The sequence below is a fragment of the Lepidochelys kempii genome, chromosome 8 (assembly GCF_965140265.1).
Source record: "Lepidochelys kempii isolate rLepKem1 chromosome 8, rLepKem1.hap2, whole genome shotgun sequence".
Classification (NCBI taxonomy): Eukaryota; Metazoa; Chordata; order Testudines; family Cheloniidae; genus Lepidochelys; species Lepidochelys kempii.
In genome coordinates this window covers 12,514,266-12,539,480 of record NC_133263.1, presented here as the reverse complement: position 1 = coordinate 12,539,480, position 25,215 = coordinate 12,514,266, and the positions used below count along the sequence as shown (strand labels likewise).

The window sequence follows — 25,215 nt, the reverse complement described above, 5'->3', positions numbered from 1 at the left end:
GGAAAGCAGGGGGAGGAAAAACCTTTTGTAGTGATAATCAAGGTGGGCCATTTCCAGCAGTGACAAGAACGTCTGAGGAACGGGGGTGGGGAATAAACATGGGGAAATAATGCCCCTACTCTACTTGCGCTACATTGATGACATCTTCATCATCTGGACCCATGGAAAAGAAGCCCTTGAGGAATTCCACCATGATTTCAACAATTTCCATCCCACCATCAACCTCAGCTTGGACCAGTCCACACAAGAGATCCACTTCCTGGACACTACTGTGCTAATAAGCGATGGTCACATAAACACCACACTATACCGGAAACCTACTGACCACTATACCTACCTACATGCCTCCAGCTTTCATCCAGACCACACCACATGATCCATTGTCTACAGCCAAGCTCTACGATACAACCGCATTTGCTCCAACCCTTCAGACAGAGACAAACACCTACAAGATCTCTATCAAGCGTTCTTACAACTACAGTACCCACCTGCTGAAATGAAGAAACAGACTGACAGAGCCAGAAGAGTACCCAGAAGTCACCTACTACAGGACAGGCCCAACAAAGAAAATAACAGAAGGCCACTGGCCATCACCTTCAGCCCCCAACTGAAACCTCTCCAACGCATCATCAAGGATCTATAACCTATCCTGAAGGACGACCCACTACTCTCACAAATCTTGGGAGACAGGCCAGTCCTTGCTTACAGACAGCCCCACAACCTGAAGCAAATACTCACCAGCAACCACACACCACACAGCGGAACCACTAACCCAGGAACCTATCCTTGCAACAAAGCCCGTTACCAACTGTGTCCACATATCTATTCAGGGGACACCATCATAGGGCCTAATCACTTCAGCCACACTATCAGAGGCTCGTTCACCTGCACATCTACCAATGTGATATATGCCATCATGTGTCAGCAATGCCCCTCTGCCATGTACATTGGCCAAACAGGACAGTCTCTACGTAAAAGAATAATGGACACAAATCAGACGTCAAGAATGATAACATTCAAAAACTAGTCAGAGAACCCTTCAGTCTCTTTGGTCACTTGATTACAGACCTAAAAGTGGCAATTCTTCAACAAAAAACTTCAAAAACAGACTCCAACGAGAGACTGCTGAATTGGAATTAATTTGCAAACTGGATACAATTAACTTACACTTGAATAAAGACTGGGAGTGGATGGGTCATTACACAAAGTAAAACTATTTCCCCATGTTTATTCTCCCCCCACACCCCCCACTCACTGTTCCTCAGACATTCTTGTCACTGCTGGAAATTGCCCACCTTGATTATCACTACAAAAGGTTTCCTAAAAGTGGCAATTCTTCAACAAAAAAACTTCAAAAACAGACTCCAATGAGAGACTGCTGAATTGGAATTAATTTGCAAACTGGATACAATTAATTTAGGCTTGAGTAAAGACTGGGAGTGGATGGGTCATTACACAAAGTAAAACTATTTTCCCATGTTTATCCCCCCCACTGTTCCTCAGACATTCTTGTCACTGCTGGAAATGGCCCACCTTGATTATCACTACAAAAGGTCCCCCCCCTCCCGTTTTTCTGCTGGTAATAGCTCACCTTACCTGATCACTCTCGTTACAGTGGGTATGGTAACACCCATTGTTTCATGTTCTCTGTGTATATAAATCTCCCCACTGTATTTTCCACTGAATGTGTCCGATGAAGTGAGTGTAGCTCACGAAAGCTTATGCCCAAATAAATTTGTTAGTCTCTAAGGTGCCACAAGTCCTCCTTTTCTTTTTGCGGATACAGACTAACACGGCTGCTACTCTGAAATCAGAGAGGAGAGATCTTCATAGCCACTGAAACAAAATGATCCCTTATCCTAACGGGCTAGCCAGCTGGTGGAAACTCAGAGCAAGATAAAAGGTTCAGGTTGTCGCTGAATCTTGTTTGTTTATATCCTTTGGAGATAGTCACTTGGTGATACTGAGTAACTTAAACAGCCTTTAGGTCTGAATGGTGACATTGGGGACTGTAGATCTATCACTAAAAGGGCACATACATACATTATGTTTTAGAAATGCATTAGAGCTGCATTGGGTTTATTTATTTTTTATTTATATTTATTTATAGTTTTCGTATTGCTTGATATTCAGAGATGCAACACTGTAAGGACTGACATCTTTTTCACATTACTTATGTTTATTTAGCATTTATCTTAATCTTATTTTAATTTTTCAGACTAGTAGCATAATAAAATGTTACTGTGGTGTTCTTAACAATTAAATTATATTGGCACATGGAGACTTCAAGGAACTTGACCTTTCGCAAACCCAGCCTAGCTCTGACTATAACATGTAGGCTGTTAATTATGTTTTTATTGGAAGATGCAGCAAGACTGTGTCTGGGCAGTTTAATTTAGCTCTTTATAGATGTGGTCAAAAATGTCTCCAAACAAATGCAGCAGGGAAAAGGTGCTCCTAGTGTTCAAAGAGGCAGCAATATAGGAAAGGATGTTTATGTATTTGTACTCAGCTGTAATTGGGTTATCAGCTGAGGCTCTGAGGATTAAATGACCTGACCTAAATACCAGGTCTCAGTTAGGGGTTAATGTCTATATTCCTACATAGTATCCGATTTGGTTTTGAAAATACCCTCTGGGGCATTTGATCTTCGTATTGAAAGTGTGAAGCCATCCTGGAATCATTCATTACAGTTCATGCCAAGCAATAGTTAGTTTGAGAATAAGCACTGAGAACAGATTAAACAGCATCTGAAGAAAACACCTGATCCATCCCAGCCTCACATAGGGTAATACAGAAGTAGCCTGAGACAGACTGATTAGGGCTAGCTGGTGTCTGGGTATTATTGCTGGCATTGTGGGTTATTATTTCAGATAATAACAGATGCGGAGAAAAGGAGAAATCATCCATTTTCATTTACAAATGGTTCTTTATTCTCCAAGAGACAGGGTAGCTCTAATCAAATCGTTGCTGTCAGGCAATCCCCTGGACAAAAAACCTTATTTACCATGATCTGTTTTATGGAATTATTGTTTTCCTCACAGTGTACATCAGGGAAACCTCAGTAGGTCCAGAAGCAAAATGGGAAGGGAAGATGAGCAAAATCACTATCCCAGAGCTGGAGAATTCTCCGAGAGGAGGGGCCCAGTTGAGCAGTTTAACGGGTCAGTGAGAATCAGAGTGCATTCGGCTGCAGGCTCTGGCCATGTAGGCAGGCATGTATACCACCATTTAGTTTGATTTTTTTCCTGTTCACTAAACAAGCTATTTTTTCCCCAAGACTGTAAACAATACCCATCCCTTTGGGAAGCCAGACAGAATATTAAAGTGTGAAACAGCTTTATAACCTAGTAATTCCTTTGCGTTTCCAGCAAACTGGCATGCTGTTCATGAGCCCCAAAATGTGCCAGGTATTGTTCTCCACATCTGGGTCATCCAATAACCATTAGCAATTAAGACCAACAGTTACAACCTTGTGAATTTCAGAAGTGTTGCTGACACCTCAAAGAAAACCTTAAGAGGCATTCTGGGCCAAATTCTGGTCTAAATCAGGAGTACGTTCATTCTCTGCAGAAGAGTCACCCCAGATTTATGCTAGTGGAATGAAGTAGAATCTGGCCTCCATTCAGAAATGATTCTGAAAACAATTTTCCGTTCTCTTCCTTCACTTTTTATTATCAGAGATACTGAAAACAGATGGCAAGAGCCCTAGCTGGTGTAAATCGGCATACCTCTGTTCAAGCTACACTAATTTACATCCGCTGAATATCTGGCCCATCTTTATCTATTCCTTTGGGATCTCTGAACAATAACATCCAGAGCATTTGTGATACTCTGACTAGAGTTTCTGATACTTTGTGAGGCAGATCCTGGTCTTAGTTAGACCAGTGTAAATCCAGAATACCTCTGTCGGTGCCAATGGAGTTACTCTAGATTTACTGTGGTGCAAGTGAAAATAGATTTGGCCCCGTGTCTCATCTATGGATGTCTTTCTCTCTTGGTATCCTTTCATTTGCTGTAAAATAAAAAAGTAGTCCCTCCAAACTAAAAGGAAAGTAGCCATACTTTCTAGTGTTATGCAGACTGAGGGTTGAGAAGGACAGAGAGGTTTGTTAGGTGGAGGGATCCCGCCGTCTGTGGAGGAGAGAGTGACCTGCTGGCGGCTTCTGTCCACAATCATGTCATTTTCAGAAAGGGGTTCAGCCCATTGGCGGTCTTCCCCCAGCAGTCCTGGCTTCTTTGGTCTGGGGGAGGATGGGGACAGGAAGACTAGCATCTTCCCCCTGAAAAACAAGAGGACACCAGCAACATCAAATATATCTTGTCTACTTCTTGTTATCAGATCTTATGAGTGGCTCTTTTGAAATCTCACCCCCAAATAGCAAGAATCTCACAAGGTTTCCACCATGGAACAAAATCTTTTCAGCTGCCAAGCCAGAACCCTTTGTACTTACGGAGCCAATCTGGAACCAGAACTCCAGGGGCAGGTTTCAATACTCATTCTGGTCTGGGAAGATTTCTTAGGTGTTTGGATTCAAGTGTCCATTGATCCATCCCTAAATGTAATGGGGGGTGGGAGGTGGGAGGCAGTGACTGCCATAGTTATGGATACACAAGTCTTGTCATTCAAACTGCTTGTTCTCAGACATTTGCAGCTTTCTGAAACAGTCACATTATGGGATAGAACTTCCCAGGCTTAGTCTCTCTCCAAAGAGAGGTAACATTTCTTGGAAGCTTGAGGAAAAAGGGTCACAAAGCTTTTTAGTACCAAGGCAATGCAGAAAAAAATATTTCCCCTCATTTTAAAAACATGCATACCATGTTTTTGAAAAAAGCTGTAGGGCTGGAGTGGCTGAAGGTAGAAAGTTCCCCCACCCTCTGCCTGCCCCAGCTGATCCTTTGGGGGTAGCTTGTACCCCAGGTGTTGCCGTCTGGGACTGAAATTGTAGATAGCCTCTGAATAGTTCCTTATACCTTTCCTCCCCACCCACAGGTATCCACACTGAGAGCCAGCTATTCTGCCCCTTTGAAAATATTTGTTTTGCCCATTAAGATTTGTAATTAACACAGGAGTTTTCCTTTAAGGATGCTGAAGGAAGCTCAGCCCATGGTTTTCCAGCATGTCCCTGAATCACTCTGTTGCAGAGACAGGGAGTTCACTGGCAATGCTATGTTTACTTCTGAAAGGGGGGCAAGGTCAGTGTCAAAGAATCTGGCTGTTTTTAAGTGCCTTTGCGTTTGCCAGGGCAGCTCTGACTATGTTTTAACAGTGTTGAGTTTTAGAAAAAAAGACCCAGAGTATTTTGTATGAGAATTGTGTTGTGACCTGAAAGGAGCAGTTTCTGAAGGCTGATCATAGAATGGTTTTGCTTATTTCTCTGCATTTGTCGCAGATAATAAAAACTAAAACATGCATGGGAATCAGGTGACTGTGTATATTCACTACAGCCTTATCTGTATCAGCCATTCAAGAAGAAAGAAAACATCAGCATGCCCTAAGAAAGCTGAATGCAGGGAAAACAAGGAGTCGTATTTTCTGCTGAGTTCAAAGTAGATGTTTGTGTGAATATGTTAAATCCGTTCATCACCTGGAGGAAAATAGTGCACCCTTTATTTTACCCTTCTTTAATGTTGGCTATCTCTCTCCCAGCACTGATTGAAATATAAAGCCCGAATCTCGCATGCATGCATCCTACACTGATGTAAAGTGGAGTTACTCTTGATTTACACCATTGTAAGTGAGATGAGAGTCAGGCCCATTATGTTTATGTATCAAGGTACTTGCTGCTTGTCTTTTCATCTAGTTGTAATTTGACAAATTGCTAATATGCCTATTAAGTGGCAGGAGGAGAAAAAAAGAGAGTGAATCCCACAGTGAGTTTCCCCAGTCAGAAAGGCCAGAGGTGCTGGTCATAAGGGATTGATATTCTAATCGCACTCAGTCTCATTTCTTAGTTACCTGCATCTCCCATGCTAACAATCTGCTCCCCCTCCTGGGGAACACACTGAACGCAATCTGTGGTTTGTTCCCTCTCTCCCCTAAAGTTGTGGGAAGAGAAGCCTGCGTTCTCTTCTGGTTGTTGGAATAATAAGTATAGCGGTCCAAGTTCATCCAGGCCACCAAGTTCCAGGATCTCAACCTGTTCTGGGACATTGAGGCCTCCCAGTGGAAAGACCAGAATTCCCTGGAGCAGTTTTGTCTCAGTGTCTTTAAGCGGGGATGACTCAGCAATCAGTTGCAGTCAGCCAGCTCTTCCCTCACTGGGAGCATGAATAACAGGAAAGTAAAATAATGTGTGAGAATCCGGAAGTAAAGAGACACTCTGCGTGGGCTGTGGGGTTCCCTCCAGTTCTGTGAGCAGGCACTCCAATAGCCTGTTCCCCTAACCCCCATGAAAGGGGAGGGGAAGCTGAGCTGAAGACAGGAAGTTTTCTTGAAAGCCCTTGCATTGTAATACGAAGGACCCTCCCTCCAGGTACTTTTGTCAAATTGCGGGTAGGGTCCCTTGAAGGTAAATTTGTTTGAGGGAAAACAGAAGGCCTGATGGTATATCCTAGTGTGTGAACAGGAGTTTACCTGTTCTCCATATTTACTTTCACTGCCCCAGGCGGGTCCCTCTCTTTTCTCAGGCCTGGCATGATTGCCCCATTGGAAAATCCCTAAAGGCAGCAGAAACCTGAATACCAGGGGAATGCTGATATTCCAGTGCAATGTCTCATCTCTGCCGAGTCATTTAAGACTGTCTCATTGCTTTTTTGCTGTAGGTTTTTCGTACCGATCTGATAACAGCCATGAAAATCCCTGACTCACATCAGTTGAGTCCAGATGAGTTCTACATACTTGCCGATCCATGGAGACAGGAGTGGGAGAAAGGAGTCCAAGTTCCAGCGGGAGCAGAGGCAATACCTGAACCAGTGATTAGGTAAGTGAGCACAATAGTGATTATGCTGCTAGATGCATTGCAGTCTCTATTCCTGTCCTTGGACAGGATACTTATTTACTTGGCATTGTTCTGCCCATCTGTTTATTTGAGGAGCTTCCAAAATAATTTGAGTTTATAGTGCTGTCTAAACTGCAACGTAGAGTAAATAAAGCAGGCAGGCCTGGAACTTGAGCTAGGTGGAAGTGAGCCTTAAGCTGGTAAAAAAGCATCAGTCCCGGGATTCAGATCCAGGGGAGTGGGCAAATGATTAAATGCAGTAGAACCAGGTGATGCAACTGCAGCAGTGGCCTGTGCTTCTGTGAGGACAGCCAAGACACAGTGGAAATGTGCAAGAGGGGACAAGTGAAGGGCAAAATCCCTTAGTAAGCAAGTAATATATATGCGAGAACATATCTGTCTGGGCAGACAGAAATGTGGTTTTATAGGCTGTCCAAACCTACCGTCATGGTCCTGGAAGGGCACACTCTAAGCTGTACAAGCTTAGCAGCGCACCAGCAGCCATACGCGCGAGTGACTTAGCTTGGATCAGTGATGGGTGATAGATTTTATGCCACGTGACCCAGCATTGCAGCATTCACATTCAGTGTATTGCTTAAAACAAATCCTTCGGTGTGGCCTGGGAATGTGCTGACAGAGGACCAAGGTGTTAACATGGAGCTTTGGGGCGGGATATGAACTCAGGCTTCCCACCCCCTCCCCCAGATGTTATGACAGAGATGTGAATGCTCTCCCTTGAGGAAAGTCCTCTCTCGTTCTTGGATTGCTGGGTATGAGTGAGAGAAGGACTCTCAGGGGCCACCAGCTCTGCATTTGCCCAGGTTGGTGTCATTTTGCAATGACCCAGGGGTTTGGAGAGGGTAAAATAAACATAAAAATCCACATTCACGTTAACCTCTTCAGTGATTTATGGGCGTGCAGGGTCCATTGGGAAACTCAGTGCCTGTGCTGGAGTCCCACTGAAGTCAGTGGGAGTTGGGACTTGGTAAGAGCTGTAAGACTTGGCCCGATAACTTTAACCGGCTATCTTTTATTGCCATCCACTTCAACGCATTGCACACAGGAGAGGAAAGCAGAATGCTGGCTGCTAAATAGACAGACAGCCACCAAAGACAAGCTATAACAAGTGTATCAATCTAGATAACTATGCTATCAACAAATACTTTAAAATAGGCAAATAAAAGATAAGTAGCTGCTCAGGTAGGAAAGGGATGTAGAGTTACTACTGTCATCCATACAGAAGCTGAGCACTAGGCATGGACAAAGGGCAGCAACATCATCTGCTCCCTGCACTGAAATTCAAGGACACTTTTCTAAAGCCAGAGACTTAACGTCTGTGATGAGATTACATAATACTTGTTGAACTGCAGGACAAGGGGATCGTGACTCCTAGCTGGTGGGAGTGTCCAGAAGTCCCAGAATTTGGGTCACAAGTCTCTCAGTGCGTCACACAACTACTCCCTTGGGACTCCCTTGGCACATGTTGTATCCTGCTAAGTGTAGTAAATATGGCCGAAGGTACTGTTGCAGTGTGATGCAAGCTGGGGGAACAATCCAGTGTTTCCCTCTGGGTAGCAAGGGTAAGAGAAATATTAGTAATAGGGGGCTAACAGACACCGTCAAGAAAAAGTATCTGGTGTGGTCTTTCATGGCCTATGCCTACAGTTCAGACAAAGCGAAGTAAATTGTATTTAGGATTTGGGGCTGGATCAGGTACGTTGCAGGGCATGGCCACTGTGCCCACAATCCCCCAGCTCCATTACTGACGACTGAGCTCTATTTTTTCTATTAAAATTGATTTCAGTTCTTCCCTTTGCCGCATGATGACACCCAGCTGTCCAGGTAACTCCACCAGAACTTAGGGCAAGTTATCTGCTCTATTCCAGTGGGCTGCTGCCAGCAGTGTGTCCACACCCCAAGCTGTTTTTCTTTTCTCTTTTTCTTCCTTTTTAATGTATATGAATCATTTGGATAAGAATATCAAAGATCTTTGGGTTCCATGCCTTTAAAATGGTACAGGTCACCCTGGAGACCCTGTATGTTTTTAATCTTTAAAAATCAATTTAAAAAATGCTTTCAGGAACTCAGCAGGGGGAGATGACTTCAGATTACAGAAACTCTTCACTTAAAGTCATCCTGGTTAACGTTGTTTTGTTGTTACGTTGCTGATCAATTAGGGATCATACTCTTTAAAGTGGCGCAATGCTCCCTTATAACGTCTGCTTTGCCACTGCTTGCAGGAAGAGCAGCCCGTTGCAGCTAGCTGGTGGGGGCTTGGAACCAGGGTGGACCGGCAGCCCCCCATACACTCAGCAGGCTATCAATTGCCAGCAATTCAGCTGTCCCTCCCCCCACTGCCATGTGCTGCTCCTGCCCTCTGCCTTGGAGCTGCTCTCCAGAGCCTCCTGCTTGCTGGGGGTAGGGGGGAGAGGAGACCGCGACTAATGTCAGGGTGTCCCCCTCCCCCCTGCTCCTGCACCCCTCTTACCCCATCTCCATAGAGGAGGGGGACACACAACAGGGCTCAGGATGGAGGGAGTTTCCTGGCAGCAGCTTCTGCGGTCTCAGCTTGCTGATTAACTTAACAAGGTAGTGTACTTAAGGGCATGGCTACACTGGAAACTTCAAAGTGCTGTCACGGGAGCGTTCCTGCAGCAGTGCTTTGAAGTGCGAGTGTAGTCGCATGCGAGCGCTGGGAGAGAGGTCTCCCAGCGCTCCTGGAAATCCACCTCCATGGGGGGATTAGCTCTGAGCACTGGGAGCCTGTTTACACTAGCGCTTTAAAGCGCTCTGACTTGCTGTGCTCAGGGGGGTGATTTTTCACACCCCTGAGCCAGCAAGTTAGAGCATTATAAAATGTAAGTGTAGGCAAGCCCTAAGAGTGGTGTCGGGCGTACTTAAAGGGGAAATGTGCATCTCTGTCTCTCTCACACACAGGGTGTGTGTCTCTGTCTGCCATGCTGTCTCCCCTCCCTCCATTTGTGCTGCCTTGTAGAGTGTGAGGCTACATTAACAACGAGTTAACCCTGGAGGGCTCAGCCAATTGCTAGTTCATCATTTAGCAGTGAGGCATTCCCTGGGAAATATCCCACCCTCTGACTCCACCCCCTCAACCAAGTTTCACAATCATCATCGCTGTGTACAGTGTTAAACTCTGTGTGTATGTGTGTGTGTGGAGTCTTTTGTCTGGCAAAAAAAAAATTTCCCTGGAACCTAAAACCCCCCCCCCATTTACATTAATTCTTATGGGGAAATTGGATTCACTTAACATCGTTTCTCTTAAAGTCGCATTTTTCAGGAACAGAACTACAACGTTAAGTGAGGAGTTACTGTATATGGAGGAAATTCTGTTTTGCTCCTCAAATGATGGAGGAATTTCAATAAAGTCAATAACCTCGTCTGAAGCACAGTTTGTCCCTTGGTGACAGCTGCTATTGCAGCTGCCGGCCAAAAGTTATGAAGTAAACTTTTGTACACACATACCCCCTGCCTTCCCAAGAGAAAATATAGGAAGAAATGAAACTTTAATGAGAAGTCTGAACACATCAAAAGGGAAGTTGTAAAAGGGACTGTTGAGTTAACTTACTCCTTGAAAAACACCTGTGTGTGGAATATCCTTTTTTAGTCACCTTTAATAGCTAACCACAGTCTGAACTAGGAAACGTCCAGCCCTTGGACTGAAGGTTTTGGGTTTATTTCAAGATGAAAAGTGATAGCTTGGCACTACCTGTGCAGTAAGTGCCAATCTAAAACCAGCCTGAGCTGTTGTATTGGGAATTCACATTTTTGCAAAAAGCTTTTGTTTCTAGGCATTTTGTTGGACTGTGTTTTGTTTTGTAGCTTTGTGAGCAAAATCTTCCTACCCCTTCCTACCCCTGCCAGGGGACAGGGAAAGCCTGGATTGCAGTAGAACCTGTTCAGGTGTGATGCACGGATGGTGAGACTGCACAGAGGCCCGGTGCACTACTGGGCACTGGGGAGGAAAGTTCCATCATGGCTCTACCGTGGGCCAGGGGATTGGGTTGGGGCAGGTGTGTTACTAAGCATGGCCATCGTGCCCACAACCACCCATATCCACTAACCTAACCCTGCCTCCAGGGACTGTGGGAGCACTCACACTCTGTCCCTGTGTCATGGGTAGGATCCTAATGCCCCAGCTCCCCATTTAGTTCCCCAGTGCACAGATAACTTGCTCCAACTGTGTGCAGGGACCAGGATTTTGCCTTGAGTTACTAAGTGGAAGCGGAAACCACAGTTTCCTGTATCTCTAAAGCAGGTGCATCCATGCTGTCCAGTGCAGCGCATGGTATTTCAGCAGGGCAGCTTGCAACAACCTTCATCTTCGGTCCTGAGGGAGCAAATAGAAACAGTCTCTCTCTCTCTCCTCAGATTCTTCAAATCGAAAACTCCCCAAGAGAGTTCACTTCTACAGGGCCCAATCCACAGTTTCCCTGCTGTCATTTTCACCAGTGCAAAGGGAGTGAAATAAAGTGCCTTCCTTTAGCACCACACACCCACTTTGTACTCCATTGACCCCGAGTAAGCGACTGCACCCCGTACGGGGTTGTGGTGAATCAGGCCCACAGAGAATAAATGCTGGCACTGTCAGATTTTCGCTTTTAAATCCCACAAGCATCTTTCATCACACAAAACAGGAAGCACAGCAGATGTATGTGTGTGCCCTTCCTCCCCAGAGCTCCCCGCTTGATACAGTCATTGGTCCAGATGTTTTCCATTTTTTGGTGCTGATGTGATAGTCACAGTGATGAAACGTAGATTTCAGCTGCCAGGCATGGATCTGAACTGGAACCTCTGGCATCTCCACAGGAAGGAACATGACCCGCCTTAAAACTTGTCTTCTCTGGGGGCCATTGCTAACTCTTCGCATTGCTAACTGCGTTTTAGCGGATTGACAAGAATAATATTTTCAGGACCCTCAGTTTTACTTGTCTTAAAACTTATTTTCCCCAGTGTGAGGGCTTAACTTTTTCCTTCTCCATCCCCGTCAGGGGTCGTTAATTTAAAATTGAAATTGCAATCAGCTCTCCCCCCAAAATATTTTTATAGTGCCAATCTTATTTCACTTCTGAGCATAGGAACACTGTGTGCATTTGTCAGGGTATGAATCCACATTTTGTTTATGTTAGGCCCTACAGTAAATTTTCACTTTGTTTTTTGAATATTTTTTTCCATTTGATGAGTGATTTAAAAAGAAATAACAATATCTCAGGAAACTCAGGGAATCAGGAAATCAAACCTGTTAAAGAAAAAAAACCCTTCTGGCTTTTTGAAAACCCTGTGCTCAAGTAAGCAACATAGAGTGCCGAATTTTCATTTATAATAAGGTCATTGCAGCTACTGTAGCAGTGTAAAGGGACCTTAAAACAGGTACAGCTCAATCCTTTACACTGTCAGAGAGGGGTAAAGTGGCCATTGTATAAAGGAGAATTAGGGCCCTAGGTTGATGAATGCTCTGTGTTAACTCACTTGTGCTAATGCTGTCACTTTGACAGTGATTTGTATGTGAAATTCCTAGAGGGGAGGAGAAGCCACACAGAGGTCTGGGAGCTGTGGAATGGTGCGTCATAATATATTTAGCAAATCATACTGCAACCCACAGGAAAACAGATTCCATCTCTGGGGAGCTAGGGAGCATTTAGACCATGAGCAGATAGATATTTTGTGGAAGGGGGCGGGGTCACTTCCTACCCAGCGAGTCAGTCTCTGGCTCCCAAAGGAATTTTATACCCAGCTTCTCCCATTCTTTTAATCTTTCAGCTGGGATTTGAGAAATGAACTCTTCCTACTTTTGCGTTGCCTCTAGGTCTTGCAGATCCAAAGCTGAAAATTAGATTTGGAAACATTTTATTTTCTGGAGCTCTGAAATGTCAAAGCTGTGGGTGAGGTGGAGAGGAAAGGATTTGTTTTAAGGAGCATTTTCCCCAGAAAACAACCATCTGAAATGACTGAAACCAAGAGCCACCTTAAAACAAATGGGTTGCTGAAGATGAGCACTGTTGAGTAGCAGGTGATGGAGGGAATCCAGGCACTGAGTTTAGCACTGCTTCTGGGAGGTGCAGAGACTCATCTTTTGGCCCTGGTCACGTTGGCTTGGCCCTCACAACCTTCCCTTGCATTATCCAGTGCTGAAACTTGCTTAATTCCATTGAGTGTTTGAATGTCTTCAGTGTCCATCAATATATCCGCCTCGTCTGACTGTCCGTGAGATCACCTGGCAGGCAGAACTTAGCAGGGCTGTTTCATCTAGCGAGCCACTTCTAGTTGACCAGTACCTGATAGGGTTTTATTTTGTACCGATGTGTGCCTGAGAATTGGCCAGAGTTTAAAGGGGCCCAGCACAGATATATAATGCCATTTGAAGCTGAATGAAAACAGGGGAAATGAGCAGTTAAAAGCAAGTTTCCTTGCTGGTAGGCACTGGAAGGACAGGTTGACATGCTCTGCTTACTCAGCTCATGCTAGCATTAACCCACAGCTGTACACCTACAAGAATCAGGTAATAATGCCAACACTTTACCTTTTTATGGAGCCTATAATCTGAGGGTCTCACAACGCTTTATAGATCTAGAATTAAACCTCGCCACACCTGTGTGATGTAAGGGTTTATTTCACTTGTGAGTAAACTGAGGCACAGAGGCTAACTGAGTTGCACAATGAGTCAGTGGCAGAGCCAGGAATACATTTCAGGAGCCCCAGCTCACAGTGCCCTGTGGTGTGAGATGCGCTGTCTCCTCTATGTAGCTGATCCAGTGAGTTTTCAGGACATGGCTCCCCTGAACACAGGCTGTCATTCTGTTGGTAGGCAGATAGAGTTTTTTCTTGATCAGTGAACACAATCTTCGACCATATCGACAGGGTTTGAATGTAAGCACTGAGCAAGGTAAAATAACAGAATAAATGGAGGAGCTTCAAAGTTAATGGGAATTGCCCACGATCACACAGTGAGTCAGTGGCAGAACTGGCAACAGAGCCCACAAGTCCTGACTCCCAGTCCTCTGCTCTAAATACTAGAAAACACCATCTGACCCTCGTGTGCTCCTACGACCCTGTGAAGCCCCCTCATGTCTGAACAATGAGGATAGAGAACTGACCAGTGCGTTTTGTACCTGTGGATTAGGAAAGAGACGCAACCTACCCACACCTGCCAACATAGAATCCTAAATTTTTCCAAATCTCCAGCCTAAACTGCTCTTGCTGCAATTTAAGCCCATTGCTTCTTGTCCTCCCCTCAGAGGTTACATTTCTTTCTCCTCCTTGCAACAATCTTTTACATACTTGAAAACTGTTCTCATGTCCCCTCTCAGTCTTCTCTTTTCCAAACTAAACAAATCCAATTTTTTCAGTCTTCCCTCATAGGTCATGTTTTCTAGATCTTTAATCATTTTTGTTGCTCTTCTCTGAACTCTCTCCAATTTGTCCACATCTGTGGTGCCCAGAATTGGACATAATGCTCCAGTTGAGGCCTAATCAGAGTGGAGCGATGCGGAAGAATTACTTCTCGTGTCTTGCTTACAACACTCCTGTTAATACAACCCAGAATGACGTTCGTTTTCTTCGCAACAGCGTTACACTGTTGACTCATATTTAGCCTGTGGTCCACTATGACTCCCAGATCCCTTTCCGCAGTACTCCTTCCTAGGCAGTCATTTCCCATTTTGTATGTGTGCAACTGATTGTTCCTTCCTAAATGGAGTACTTTGCATTTGTCCTCATTGAATTTCATCTTATTTACTTCAGACCATTTGTCCAGATCATTTTGAATTTTAATCCTTTCCTCCAAAGCACTTGCAACCCCTCCCAGCTTAGTATCGTCCGCAGACTTTATAAGTGTACTCTCTATATGCCATTATCTAAATCATTGATGAAAATATTGAACAGAACCGGACCCAAAACTGATCCCTGCGGGACCCCACTCATTATGCCCTTCCAGCATGACTGTGAACCACTGATAACTACTCTTTGGGAATGGTTTTCCAACCAGTTTTGCACCTACCTTAAAGTAGCTCAATCTAGGTTGCATTTCCCTAGTTTATTTATAAGAAGGTCATGCGGGACAGTATCAAAAGCTTTTCAAAAATCAAGATATACCACATCTAGACAGGCAGGTGGGCCTGTCACTGGATGTGTAGGCTGGACTTACTTTTCTCAGTTTGAGATGCTGGCTGACTTTTGACTTAGCAGCAGCTTCTCCTGAGGCTCAGCCACAGAAGGGGCAGTGGAGGATTCTGCAGCAGCTTATGTATCCTTGTAGGAGTGGTGTTAGATTTTTTTAATACGATCCAATTTTTGTTCCTCTTTTGGAATCTAATGAAGATGTGCATCCTCTCGGTAAGTCTGGGATTGGAGTTGCGGGGATGCATTCTGTAAAGGGACAGACATGATATAGTCCTAGTACTTTCACAAAGGGATACTTGTGCCAATTTTCTCAGTGTCTGGACGCACTGGCCTTAAATTTGCCCTGATTCTGTTACACTATCAAAGATACATAGATTCCTCTGAAAATCAGGACTAAATCCTGAGGCTTTTAGCTGATCAAAAGATAAAAAAAATCCAAACTGAAGTGGCCTGTGTCTGCTTAGGAGATCAGAAAACCTTGAAAAAGTGACCTCGCAGAGAAATAAAGCTTCCTGTTTGCATGAGCATGCTGGGCCTCCGCAGGGTCCCACTGCAGCCACTTCCTGTTCTGGCTGTGATGGCCTGACCTTCCGAAGAATCAGTCTGGATGGTATGCAGCTCCCCTTTGCAGGACAAAGGGTCCTCTGCAGCCCTTGTGGCCCAGTGGCTGTTTTGCCTCAGTGAGGACTAAGTAAAACCGAGTAACAGCATCCAAAATAGAAATTTAAAAATCATAGCACCCTGTTAGGTGAGTCTATACCAACAGTTGGTATCAACAGTCAGTCGTGAAGTCCTTACGCACTTCATGCACTCAGACAAAACTTCCATTGGATCTGCCTTGTCTCACACTATTCCCTCTGTTTTCTGTCTCCAGTCTTGTGAATCTAATGGCTGAGCATGACTTGATTAGTGTAACTGTTGTATTAAGAATGTGGATGGGTGTCAGACTATTGGGGAGTGGTATATCAGGCATCGTTGACTGCTGGTGTGACATCATGCTTTATTATACCTCTGGGGCCAGATCCTGAGTTGGGGTAATTGGTTTCAGTTTTCCTGAGTAACCTAAGACAATCTCTGCGAACTGCAGTTTCCCTATTTCTGAAATGTGCATAATTTGTATACTAATGCGAGAAGTTTGGGTAATAAGCAGGAATAACTAGAAATGCTAATCATTAAACACAACTATGACATAGTGGGCATCACAGAGACTTGGTGGGATAATACACGACTGAAATATTGGTATAGAGGGGTACAGCTTGCTCAGGAAGGACAGGCAGGGAAAAAAGGGAGAAGTTGCCTTAGATATCAAAAATGTATACACTTGGACTGAGGTTGAGATGTAAATAGGAGACAGACTTGTTGAAAGTCTCTAGATAAGGATAAACAGGGTAAAAAACAAGGGTAATGTCATGGTAGGGGTCTACAGACCACCTAACCAGGAAGAGGAAGTGGATGAGGCTTTTTATAAACAACTAACAAAATCATCCAAAGCACAGGACTTGGTGCTGATGGGGGACTTCAACTACCCAAACATCTGTTGGGAAAATAACACAGCAGGGCACAGATTATCCAACAAGTTCTTGGAATGTATTGGAGACCATATTTTTAATTTCAGAAGGTAGAGAAAGCCACTAGGGGAGAACTGGTTGAGAATTTGAAAGTGGAAGGCAGTTTGTGTGAAAGTGATCATGAAATGATAGAGTTCATGATTCTAAGGAATGGTAGGAGGGAAAACAACATAATAAAGACAATGAATTTCAAGAAGGCAGACTTTAGCAAACTCAGGGAGTTGGTAGGTAAGATCTCTTGGGAAGCAAGTCAGTTCAAGTGAGTTGGCAGTTTTTCAAAGAGACATTATTAAGGGCACAAGAGCAAACTATCTCACTGAGTAGGAAAGATAGGAAACATGGCAAGAGACCACTCTGGCTTAATTGGGAGATCCTCAATGATCTGAAACGCAAAACAGAATCCTACAAAAAGTGGACACGTAGATCAAATTACAAAGGATGAAGATAAACAAGTAACACAAGTATGTAGGGACAGAATTAGAAAGGCTGATGCACAAAACGAGATTAAACTAGCCACAGACATAAAGGGTAACAAGAAAACATTGTACAAATATATTAGAAGCAGGAGGAAGACCAAGGACAGGGTAGACCCGTTACTCAATTAGGGGTGGGGGGATAACAACACAATAACGTAAAATATGGAAATAGCAGAAGTGCTAATGACTTTTTTGTTTCAGTTTCACCAAAAAGTTTAGTAGCAATTGGACATCTAACTCAATGAATGCCAGTGAAAATGAGGTAGGATCAGAGGCTAAAATAGGGAAAGAACAAGTTAAAAATTACTTAGGCAAGTTACAGAGTAACAGCCGTGTTAGTCTGTATTCACAAAAAGAAAAGGAGTACTTGTGGCACCTTAGAGACTAACCAATTTATTTGAGCATAAGCGTTCGTGAGCTACAGCTCACTTCATCGGATGCTTAAGCTCAAATAAATTGGTTAGTCTCTAAGGTGCCACAAGTACTCCTTTTCTTTTGACAAGTTAGATGTTTTCAAATCACCAGGGCCTGATGAAATACATCTTAGAATACTCAAGGAGCTGATTGAGTAGATAAAGATTCCAGAGGACTGGAAAAGGGAAAATATAGTGCCCATCTATAAAAAGAGGAATAAGGACAACCTAGGGAATTACAGACCAATTAGCTTAACTTCAGTACCTGGAAAGATAATGAAGCAAATAATTAAGCAGTCAGTTCACAGGCACCTAGAAGATAACAAGGTGATAAGTAACAGTCACCATGGATTTGTCAAGAACAAATCATGTCAAACCCATCTAATAGCTTTCTTTGACAGAGAAACAAGCCTTGTGCATGGGGGGAAGAGGTAGATGTAGTAAATCTTGACTTTAGTAAGGCTTTTGATACTTTCTTGCATGACCTTCCCATAAACAAACTAGGGAAATACAACCTAGATGAAGCTACTATAAGGTAGGTGCATAACAGGTTGGAAAACCGTTCCTACAGACTAGTCAGTGGTTCACAGTCAAACTGAAAGGGCATATCAAGTGGGGTCCTGCAGAGATCAGTTCTGGGTCTGGTTCTGTTCAATATCTTCACGAATGATTTAGATAATGGCATATAGAGAGTACACTTATAAAGTTTGCGGACAATACCAAGCTGGGAGGGGTTTCAAATGCTTTGGAGGATAGAATTAAAATTCAAAATGATCTGGACAAACTGGAGAAATGGTCTGAAGTAAATAGGGTGAAATTCAATGAGGACAAATGCAGAGTACTCTACTTCGGAAGGAACAGTCAGTTACATTGCACACATACAAAATGGGAAATGGCTGCCTAGGAAGGTGTACTGTGGAAAGGGATCTGGGGGTCATAGTGGATCACAAGCTAAATATGAGTCAATAGGGTAACACTTGCAAAAAAAGCAAACATCGTTCTGGGATGTATTAGCAGGAGTGTTGTAAGTAAGACACAAGAAGTAATTCTTCCGCACTACTCTGCACTGATACAGCCTCAACTGGAGTATTGTGTCCAGTTCTGGACGCCACATTTCAGGAAGGATGTGGACAAACTGGAGAGAGTTCAGATATGAGCAACAAAATGATTAAAGGTCTAAAAAATGTTACCTATGAGGAAAGACTGAAAAAAATGGGTTTGTTTAGTTTGGAGAAGAGGAGACTGAGAGGGGACATGATAACAATATTCAAGTACAGTGGAGTCGCATCTTACTCGGGGGTTAGGATCTAAAGTCAGTGCATAAGACGAAAATCGCATACAGTCAAAATTACCCTTGAAAATCCCTTAAATTGCCCATAAAGTACAGTATACTGAACATGGTTTTGTGTATACAGCCCTGTACAGTAATATGTATAAATGTATAATGTATACAGTAAGGTACAGTATATAATAAAGAGTACATATGAAAAATATAATTTTACAGTACTGTATTTTTAATTACAGGGGGTAATTACAAGGGGTCGTCAGGGCTTGATGTCGATCCAGGAGACGGAGGTGACGGAGAGCTTGGGTGACGGAGAGCGAGTTGTAGACGAAGTGGTTGGCTCTGGTTCAGCTCAAGAAGTTGATTGCGTAGGCTCATCTGCTGCTGTTGTTTTTCCTTGAAAAACATGGTGATCAGCAACTGTCGCTGTTGTCTCTTGAGCTGCTCAAACATTTCTTGATACGGTCTCAAATCGTCCGTAATACTGCATGTGATTTTGAGGCTTCGTTCCACAGAGGGATCGTATTCAGAAATTAAATCATTCAAGTGTTTCGCTGCTTGGAACACTTCAGCAAATTTATGAAGATTCCAACTTCCTGGCTCTTCCTGTTCGTTGTCATCATCTTTGTCTTCTGTAGACGATTTTATCAGTTCCTCTAACTCTTCGTTAGTCAGTGTTTCTCTATGGCTCTCAATTAATTCTTCCATTTCTTCCTCAAGGATGTTGACGAAGCCATCACCACCCACTTACTTGCCTGGCCACCTGAACAATGTATTTCACTTCTTTGTCTGTCAATGGTCGGGAAACCCTTAAAATCATTCACACATTCTTTCCATAGGTTTCGCCAACATGCATTGACTGTTTCAGACTTGATTGCATCCATTGCCTGTTTAATATAAGTGATGCAATTGGCAATGTTGAAAGACTTCCAACACTCCATCACATTAAGATTGGGATCAGCATCCATAGAGCTACGTATCCGTGAGAACGTAAGCCTCGTGTACGTGGCCTTGAAACAGTGAATCACGCCTTGGTCGAGAGGTTGGAGGATGGAGGTGGTATTGGGGGGGAGAAAGACGACTTCAACGTCGTTATGCGCAAACCGGAGTGCCGCAGGGTGGCCAGGAGCATTGTGTACGATCAGCAACACTTTAAAGTCAAGTCCTTTCTCTTCGACCTCTGGAATGAAACACTTGTGGAACCAATTCAGAAATAATGCTGCCGTCACCCAAGCCCTTTTATTTGATTGCCAGAACACAGGCAGGAGATTTTTGTTCTTGCCTTTTAGGGCACGGTGATTTGCAGCCCTGTAGAGCAAGCCCGGCTTTATTAAATGCTCAGCCGCATTGGCACAAAACAACACAGTTACATGGTCTTTAGCTGCTTTGAAGCCAGGGGCTTGTCTTTCTGATTTCGAAGTGTAAGTGCGGTTGGGGATTTTTTTCCAGAAGAGCCCAGTCTCGTCAGCATTAAAAACTTGTTCCGGAAGATAGCCCTTTTCTTCTATGATTTTCTTTAATTGTTTGGGGTAGGCTTTTGCTGCCTCTTCATTGGCAGATGCAGCTTCACCAGTAGTCTGCACGTTTTTGAGGTTGAAGCGGTTCCTAAAACTGTTAAGCCAACCTTGGCTGGCTTTGAATTCCTTTCCATCAGAAGGCTGTCCCTCTTCGGCAGGAGGTTTGAACAGCACATGGAGGCTAAGAGCCTTTTCTCGCAACGTGTTGCCATCGATAGGCACACATTTATGGTTCATGTCTTCCAGCCATAAGTTGAATGCCTTTTCAGTCTTCACTAAAGTCTTATAGTGGCACCTGGCTCATCACCTTAGCAGTTATTGGAGCACTTGATGCCACGGCTTGACGAATTTCTCTCTCTCGAATCTTGATGGCACGATGCTAGATTTGTTGCAGCCATATTTACGTGCCACGTTGGAGACCGACATACCTTCTCTCAATAAGTCCAACACAGCCAGTTTTTCCTCCAGCATTGAAACAGATCGCTGTTTCTTCGGTTGAGCACCAGATGAAGTAGTTGGCTTGCCCATGTTGTACGAAAAATACGTACAGTATCTTTAAACACTAGAATCAAACTCAGCGCGGCGAGATGCTCACACTATGAGAGGCACGCGGGAACTGAGACCGACTGAGGGAACAGCAGATTCACGTCTCCCATCTCACACTCACTCCGGGGCATACGCTCATTGAGTGGAATGATGGGCGGAATCGTCAGCACTGTTTTCAGGTATCTTGTTATTTTCCTTTTTTTTGCCAACCGCATATAGTTGAATTCGCGTAAGTTAAATGAGCATATGATGCGACTCACCTGTACATAAAAGGTTGTTACAAGGAGGAGGGTGAAAAATTGTTCTTGTTAACCTCTGAGGATAGGACAAGAAGCAATGGGCTTAAATTGCAGCAAGAGCAGTGTAGGTTGGAGATTAGGAAAAACTTCCTAATTATCAGGGTGATTCAGCACTGGAATAAATTGCCTAGAGAGGTTGTAGAATCTCTGTTACTTGAGATTTTTAAGTACAAGTTAGACAAACACCTGTTGGGGATGGTCTAGATAATACTTAGTCCTGCCTTGAGTGCGGGGGACTGGACTAGATGACCTCTCGAGGTTCTTTTCAGTCCTGTGATTCTGTAATATTTCCCTTCCACACAGGATTGCTGTGAGGATAAATTAATTAGTATAGTTGAGGTGCTTAGTACTCTGGAAGTGGGGGGTACATAAGATCTTGCATAGAACTTGTTGAATTGTGTTAAGGCTGGTAGAGCTTTGCTTTTGCACATCGCACTGAAGAACATCTAAGAAACCCACAGAAGCATATGCTGCTTCAGAGAAGCATATTGAAATTAGTGAAAGGCAGGTTGTCTACTGGTGTTTTCTCTGGATTGACTGTGGCCTATTCTGAGGTGACTGTGCTGAGAACTCCCATGCAGTGTCTTGTTATAGAGTCAAAACCATCCTCCCTGATTTCAGGGTTCAGGATGAATGCAATGGATCATGAATTTAATTAAGAAAGGGTGTTCTTAAAATAGGCGTGGTTGTTTGTGACCTCACATATGCCCACAAAAAGGTTGGTTTTATTTGGTTCCAATATTTTGTATCCATCCATACTACAGTGGAGTGCTACACGATCTGGATCATATTTGATCATAACGATGGTAATATAAAATTCATATTAATGTTGATGTTTTTGCAGCTCTGCCTTTGCAGCTTCATTTACAGTTTTATAGATGATATTTGGCTAATTTCTGAGCAGCTGCAAGGTCACAGTCACATGCTCTGAAACCCATAGTATCGGCAGATGTGGGCCTACTGCTTGCAAAACTTTTCTCTATTGTCCTTTAATAGACGGATGAAAATGAGTGTATATCTGTTTGTGTTATTTAAATAATTCTGGAAACATTGTCTGGCTTAGATAATTAATTCCAGATGCTTTAATGTTAGTAGCTTGTCTCGAACTGTATAGCGAGGCAACCTTTTATATAGAGAAAACATACGCTCTAACTTCTTTGGTTTTACTAGTAACAATTCCAAAATATAAATTGCTTCATTAAATTGAAATCAGCAAAATGTTAGCAACCTGCCTCCTCTGTTTTAAGAGGATTGTCATACAGTTTCACTCTCCAGACATGTACCTGGCAGCCTTTCAGGGAAGCCCAATGTAGAGGTAATATGGTATAGCAGATAGGGCACTCATCAGAAGAGGCAGGAGACCTGCGTTCTCTGCCACTGACCTGCTGTGTGAGTTCGCTTCTCTGTGCGTTTGTCTGACCTTCCTCCCTTTGTCTGTCTTGTCTATGTAGATGGTAAACTCTAGGGCAGGGACTGTATCATGTTGTGTGTTTGTATGGGGTGTAGGGCTCCTATCTCAGCTGGGGCTTCGAGGATTTACCTCTCTGCTTTTTAAAAGAAAACAGAATATTTTTTTACTGATGTCCTGTTGGCTTGTGCTGAATGCTGGTAGGATATGGAGATGATATGTTTAATCTAAGTAGGGCAGGGTTTGGCTAGCTCCCAGGGCAGAGTGTACTGAATGCAGCTGTTAGAAGGGTATCACTTTGTTGGAGGACTGAGAAATAGAAGCTCTTTGAGTAAATTCCCACTTGGACTAACCAAACAACATAGGGTTTTGTTCACAGAGTTACCATATGTAAGTTCTAACCCCCACCCAAACCAAAACAGGGAGACCTAGAAAGCACTTTAGGGTGGTGAGACACTTGTTTACAATGAGGTTTGTAAGGGAGAGTTTGTACACGCACTACCGGCACCTGCTAAAACAAATGACTTAAATATGTGACCGACACACATAGGAAAGGGAAGACAGTTTGAAGAATAACTAACAATGAGTGGGTTAAAAAGCTCATCTTCCCAGGCTCACAGGGACTCTAGCTCATATATTTCCTAGGTCCCACGTTTTATGAAATCTGCTAAAATGTAGTGGATATGATTAGGCAGCAGAAGAGAGAACTGCTCCAAGGAGACTATCGTAACTATATTTTGTTTAATTTTTGTATTTATCCTCCATATAATCTGCAGTTACAGTAAAATAACAAACTTTGCCATGTCACTTTATGGGTCTTTCTCTTATTAACTCACTGCGGAAGTTCTTGTTGGGATACTGGTATTTTTAAAGAACTTGGGGAACAGACTGGCTCAAAGGCTTCATAATGATATTTAGAGCCTTTCAGCTCTAGATTACTGGTTTAAATCTGGCCTAGATCAGCACCAAAAGCCCTTGTTATCTTCTGTTTTTGTTTTTTTTTTGGATGGAGGGCTGTGTGCCAAGGCACTGTGGCCTTAATTCAGTTCCTCCAGACAAAAGGTTCTCATATAGGGTAGAATGGGCTCAACAAATTAAGGTAGCTTTTGGCTCCTGTTATCTTACAGGACAAGGAAAAAGAGAAATGAGGACTCTGCTGTACAGCCCTTCTTATCTAATTGTTCACAAGGATACATGGAATTGCACGTTCACCAAAGATCTAGTCTGTTGCATGGTTTGATTTTACCACAATGAAGCCAGTTCATTGGCTTTCCTGTTCTCCAGGCATGAACATTATAGCACCCTCTGGATGGATTTTAGTGTTTACCTAAAGGGGTCTAGTTTTTCTGCAAATCAGAAAAGCCATCTCCATCCTTTCCACTTCTTTTGTGCAACTGCAAAGCTGCAGCTCCTCTATATTTATTGCAGCTAGGGAGATCGAGGTCTGCATTGGATGAGACTAAAAATGAGAAGAGGTTTTAAGCCCATACATATGAAGGATCCACCTATCCGAGCATCCTGCACCCATCTACATGGTATCAGAAACTGGGAATGGGCGACAGGATGGGTCACTTGATGATTACCTGTTCTGTTCATTCCCTCTGAAGCACCTGGCATTGGCTACTGTTGGAAGATAGTATACTGGGCTAGATGGCCTTTGGTCTGACCCAGTATGGCCATTCTTACGTTCAGAGCACCTTCCATTAAGTTAGTGTGAGTTTGTTGTGGGGGAATGTTGCAAACTGGCTGCAAGAAGTCCTTTCACACAGCCTGAGGCTATTGCATATTAGATATTTAGCCCTCAACAGGAAATTTTAGCCTTTGTCCAGGAAAATCCATGTTCTATTGTTAGGGCTCTACCAAATTCATGGTCCATATTGGTCAATTTCACGTTCATGGGTTTTTAAAAATAATAAATTTCATGATTTCAGCTATTTAAATATAAAATTTCATGGTGTTGTAATTGTAGGGGTCTTGACCCAAAAAGGAGTTGTGGAGGGGTCGCAAGGTTATTATAGGGGGGGTTGCGGTACTGCTACCCTTACTTCTGTGCTGCTGGCGGTGGGCCTGCCTTCAGAGCTGGGCAGCTGGAGAGCGGCGGCTGCTGGCTGGGAGCCCAGCTCTGAGGACAGAGCCGCTGCCAGCAGCAGCGCAGAAGGATGGCATGGGATGGTATTGCCACCCTTCCTTCTGCGCTGCTGCCTGCAGAGCTGAGCCCTCAGACAGCAGCTGCAACTCTCTGGCCGCCCAGCTCTGAAGGCAGCGCAGAAGTAAGGGTGGCAATACCACAATCCCCCTAAAATAACCTTGCACTCCCCTACAACTCCCTTTTGGGTCAGAACCCCCAATTTGAGAAACGCTGGTCTCCCCTGTGAAATATGTATAGTATGGGGTAAAAGCACACAAAAGACCAGATTTCATGGTCCGTGACACGTTTTTCATAGCCGTGAATTTGGTAAGGCCCTATCTATTGTTCAAGCCAGTCCTTGATAAGCTTTATTTGTTCACAAAGTAACTGTTTTCTTTTGGACTGGTTGGTATCAGACCTGAATGCTTGTTTTCCAGGTCTCTTTTCTGATCTACATGGAAGTTATTTTCCAGGCACTGAATAAGAGTTGAGACTTAA

General features: G+C 43.7%; 1 protein-coding gene across 4 annotated transcripts in view; it reads left to right on the top strand.

Annotated features, from left to right (window-relative positions):
* The window catches only part of JADE2 (jade family PHD finger 2), a 156,437-nt gene that overhangs the window by 39,947 nt on the left and 91,275 nt on the right, over positions 1–25,215 (top strand). For all 4 annotated transcript variants that reach the window (XM_073355547.1, XM_073355546.1, XM_073355548.1 and 1 more), the window contains one exon: positions 6,766–6,923. In XM_073355547.1, the coding sequence (XP_073211648.1) occupies positions 6,766–6,923 (158 nt within the window). The remainder of the gene's footprint in view (positions 1–6,765; positions 6,924–25,215) is intronic.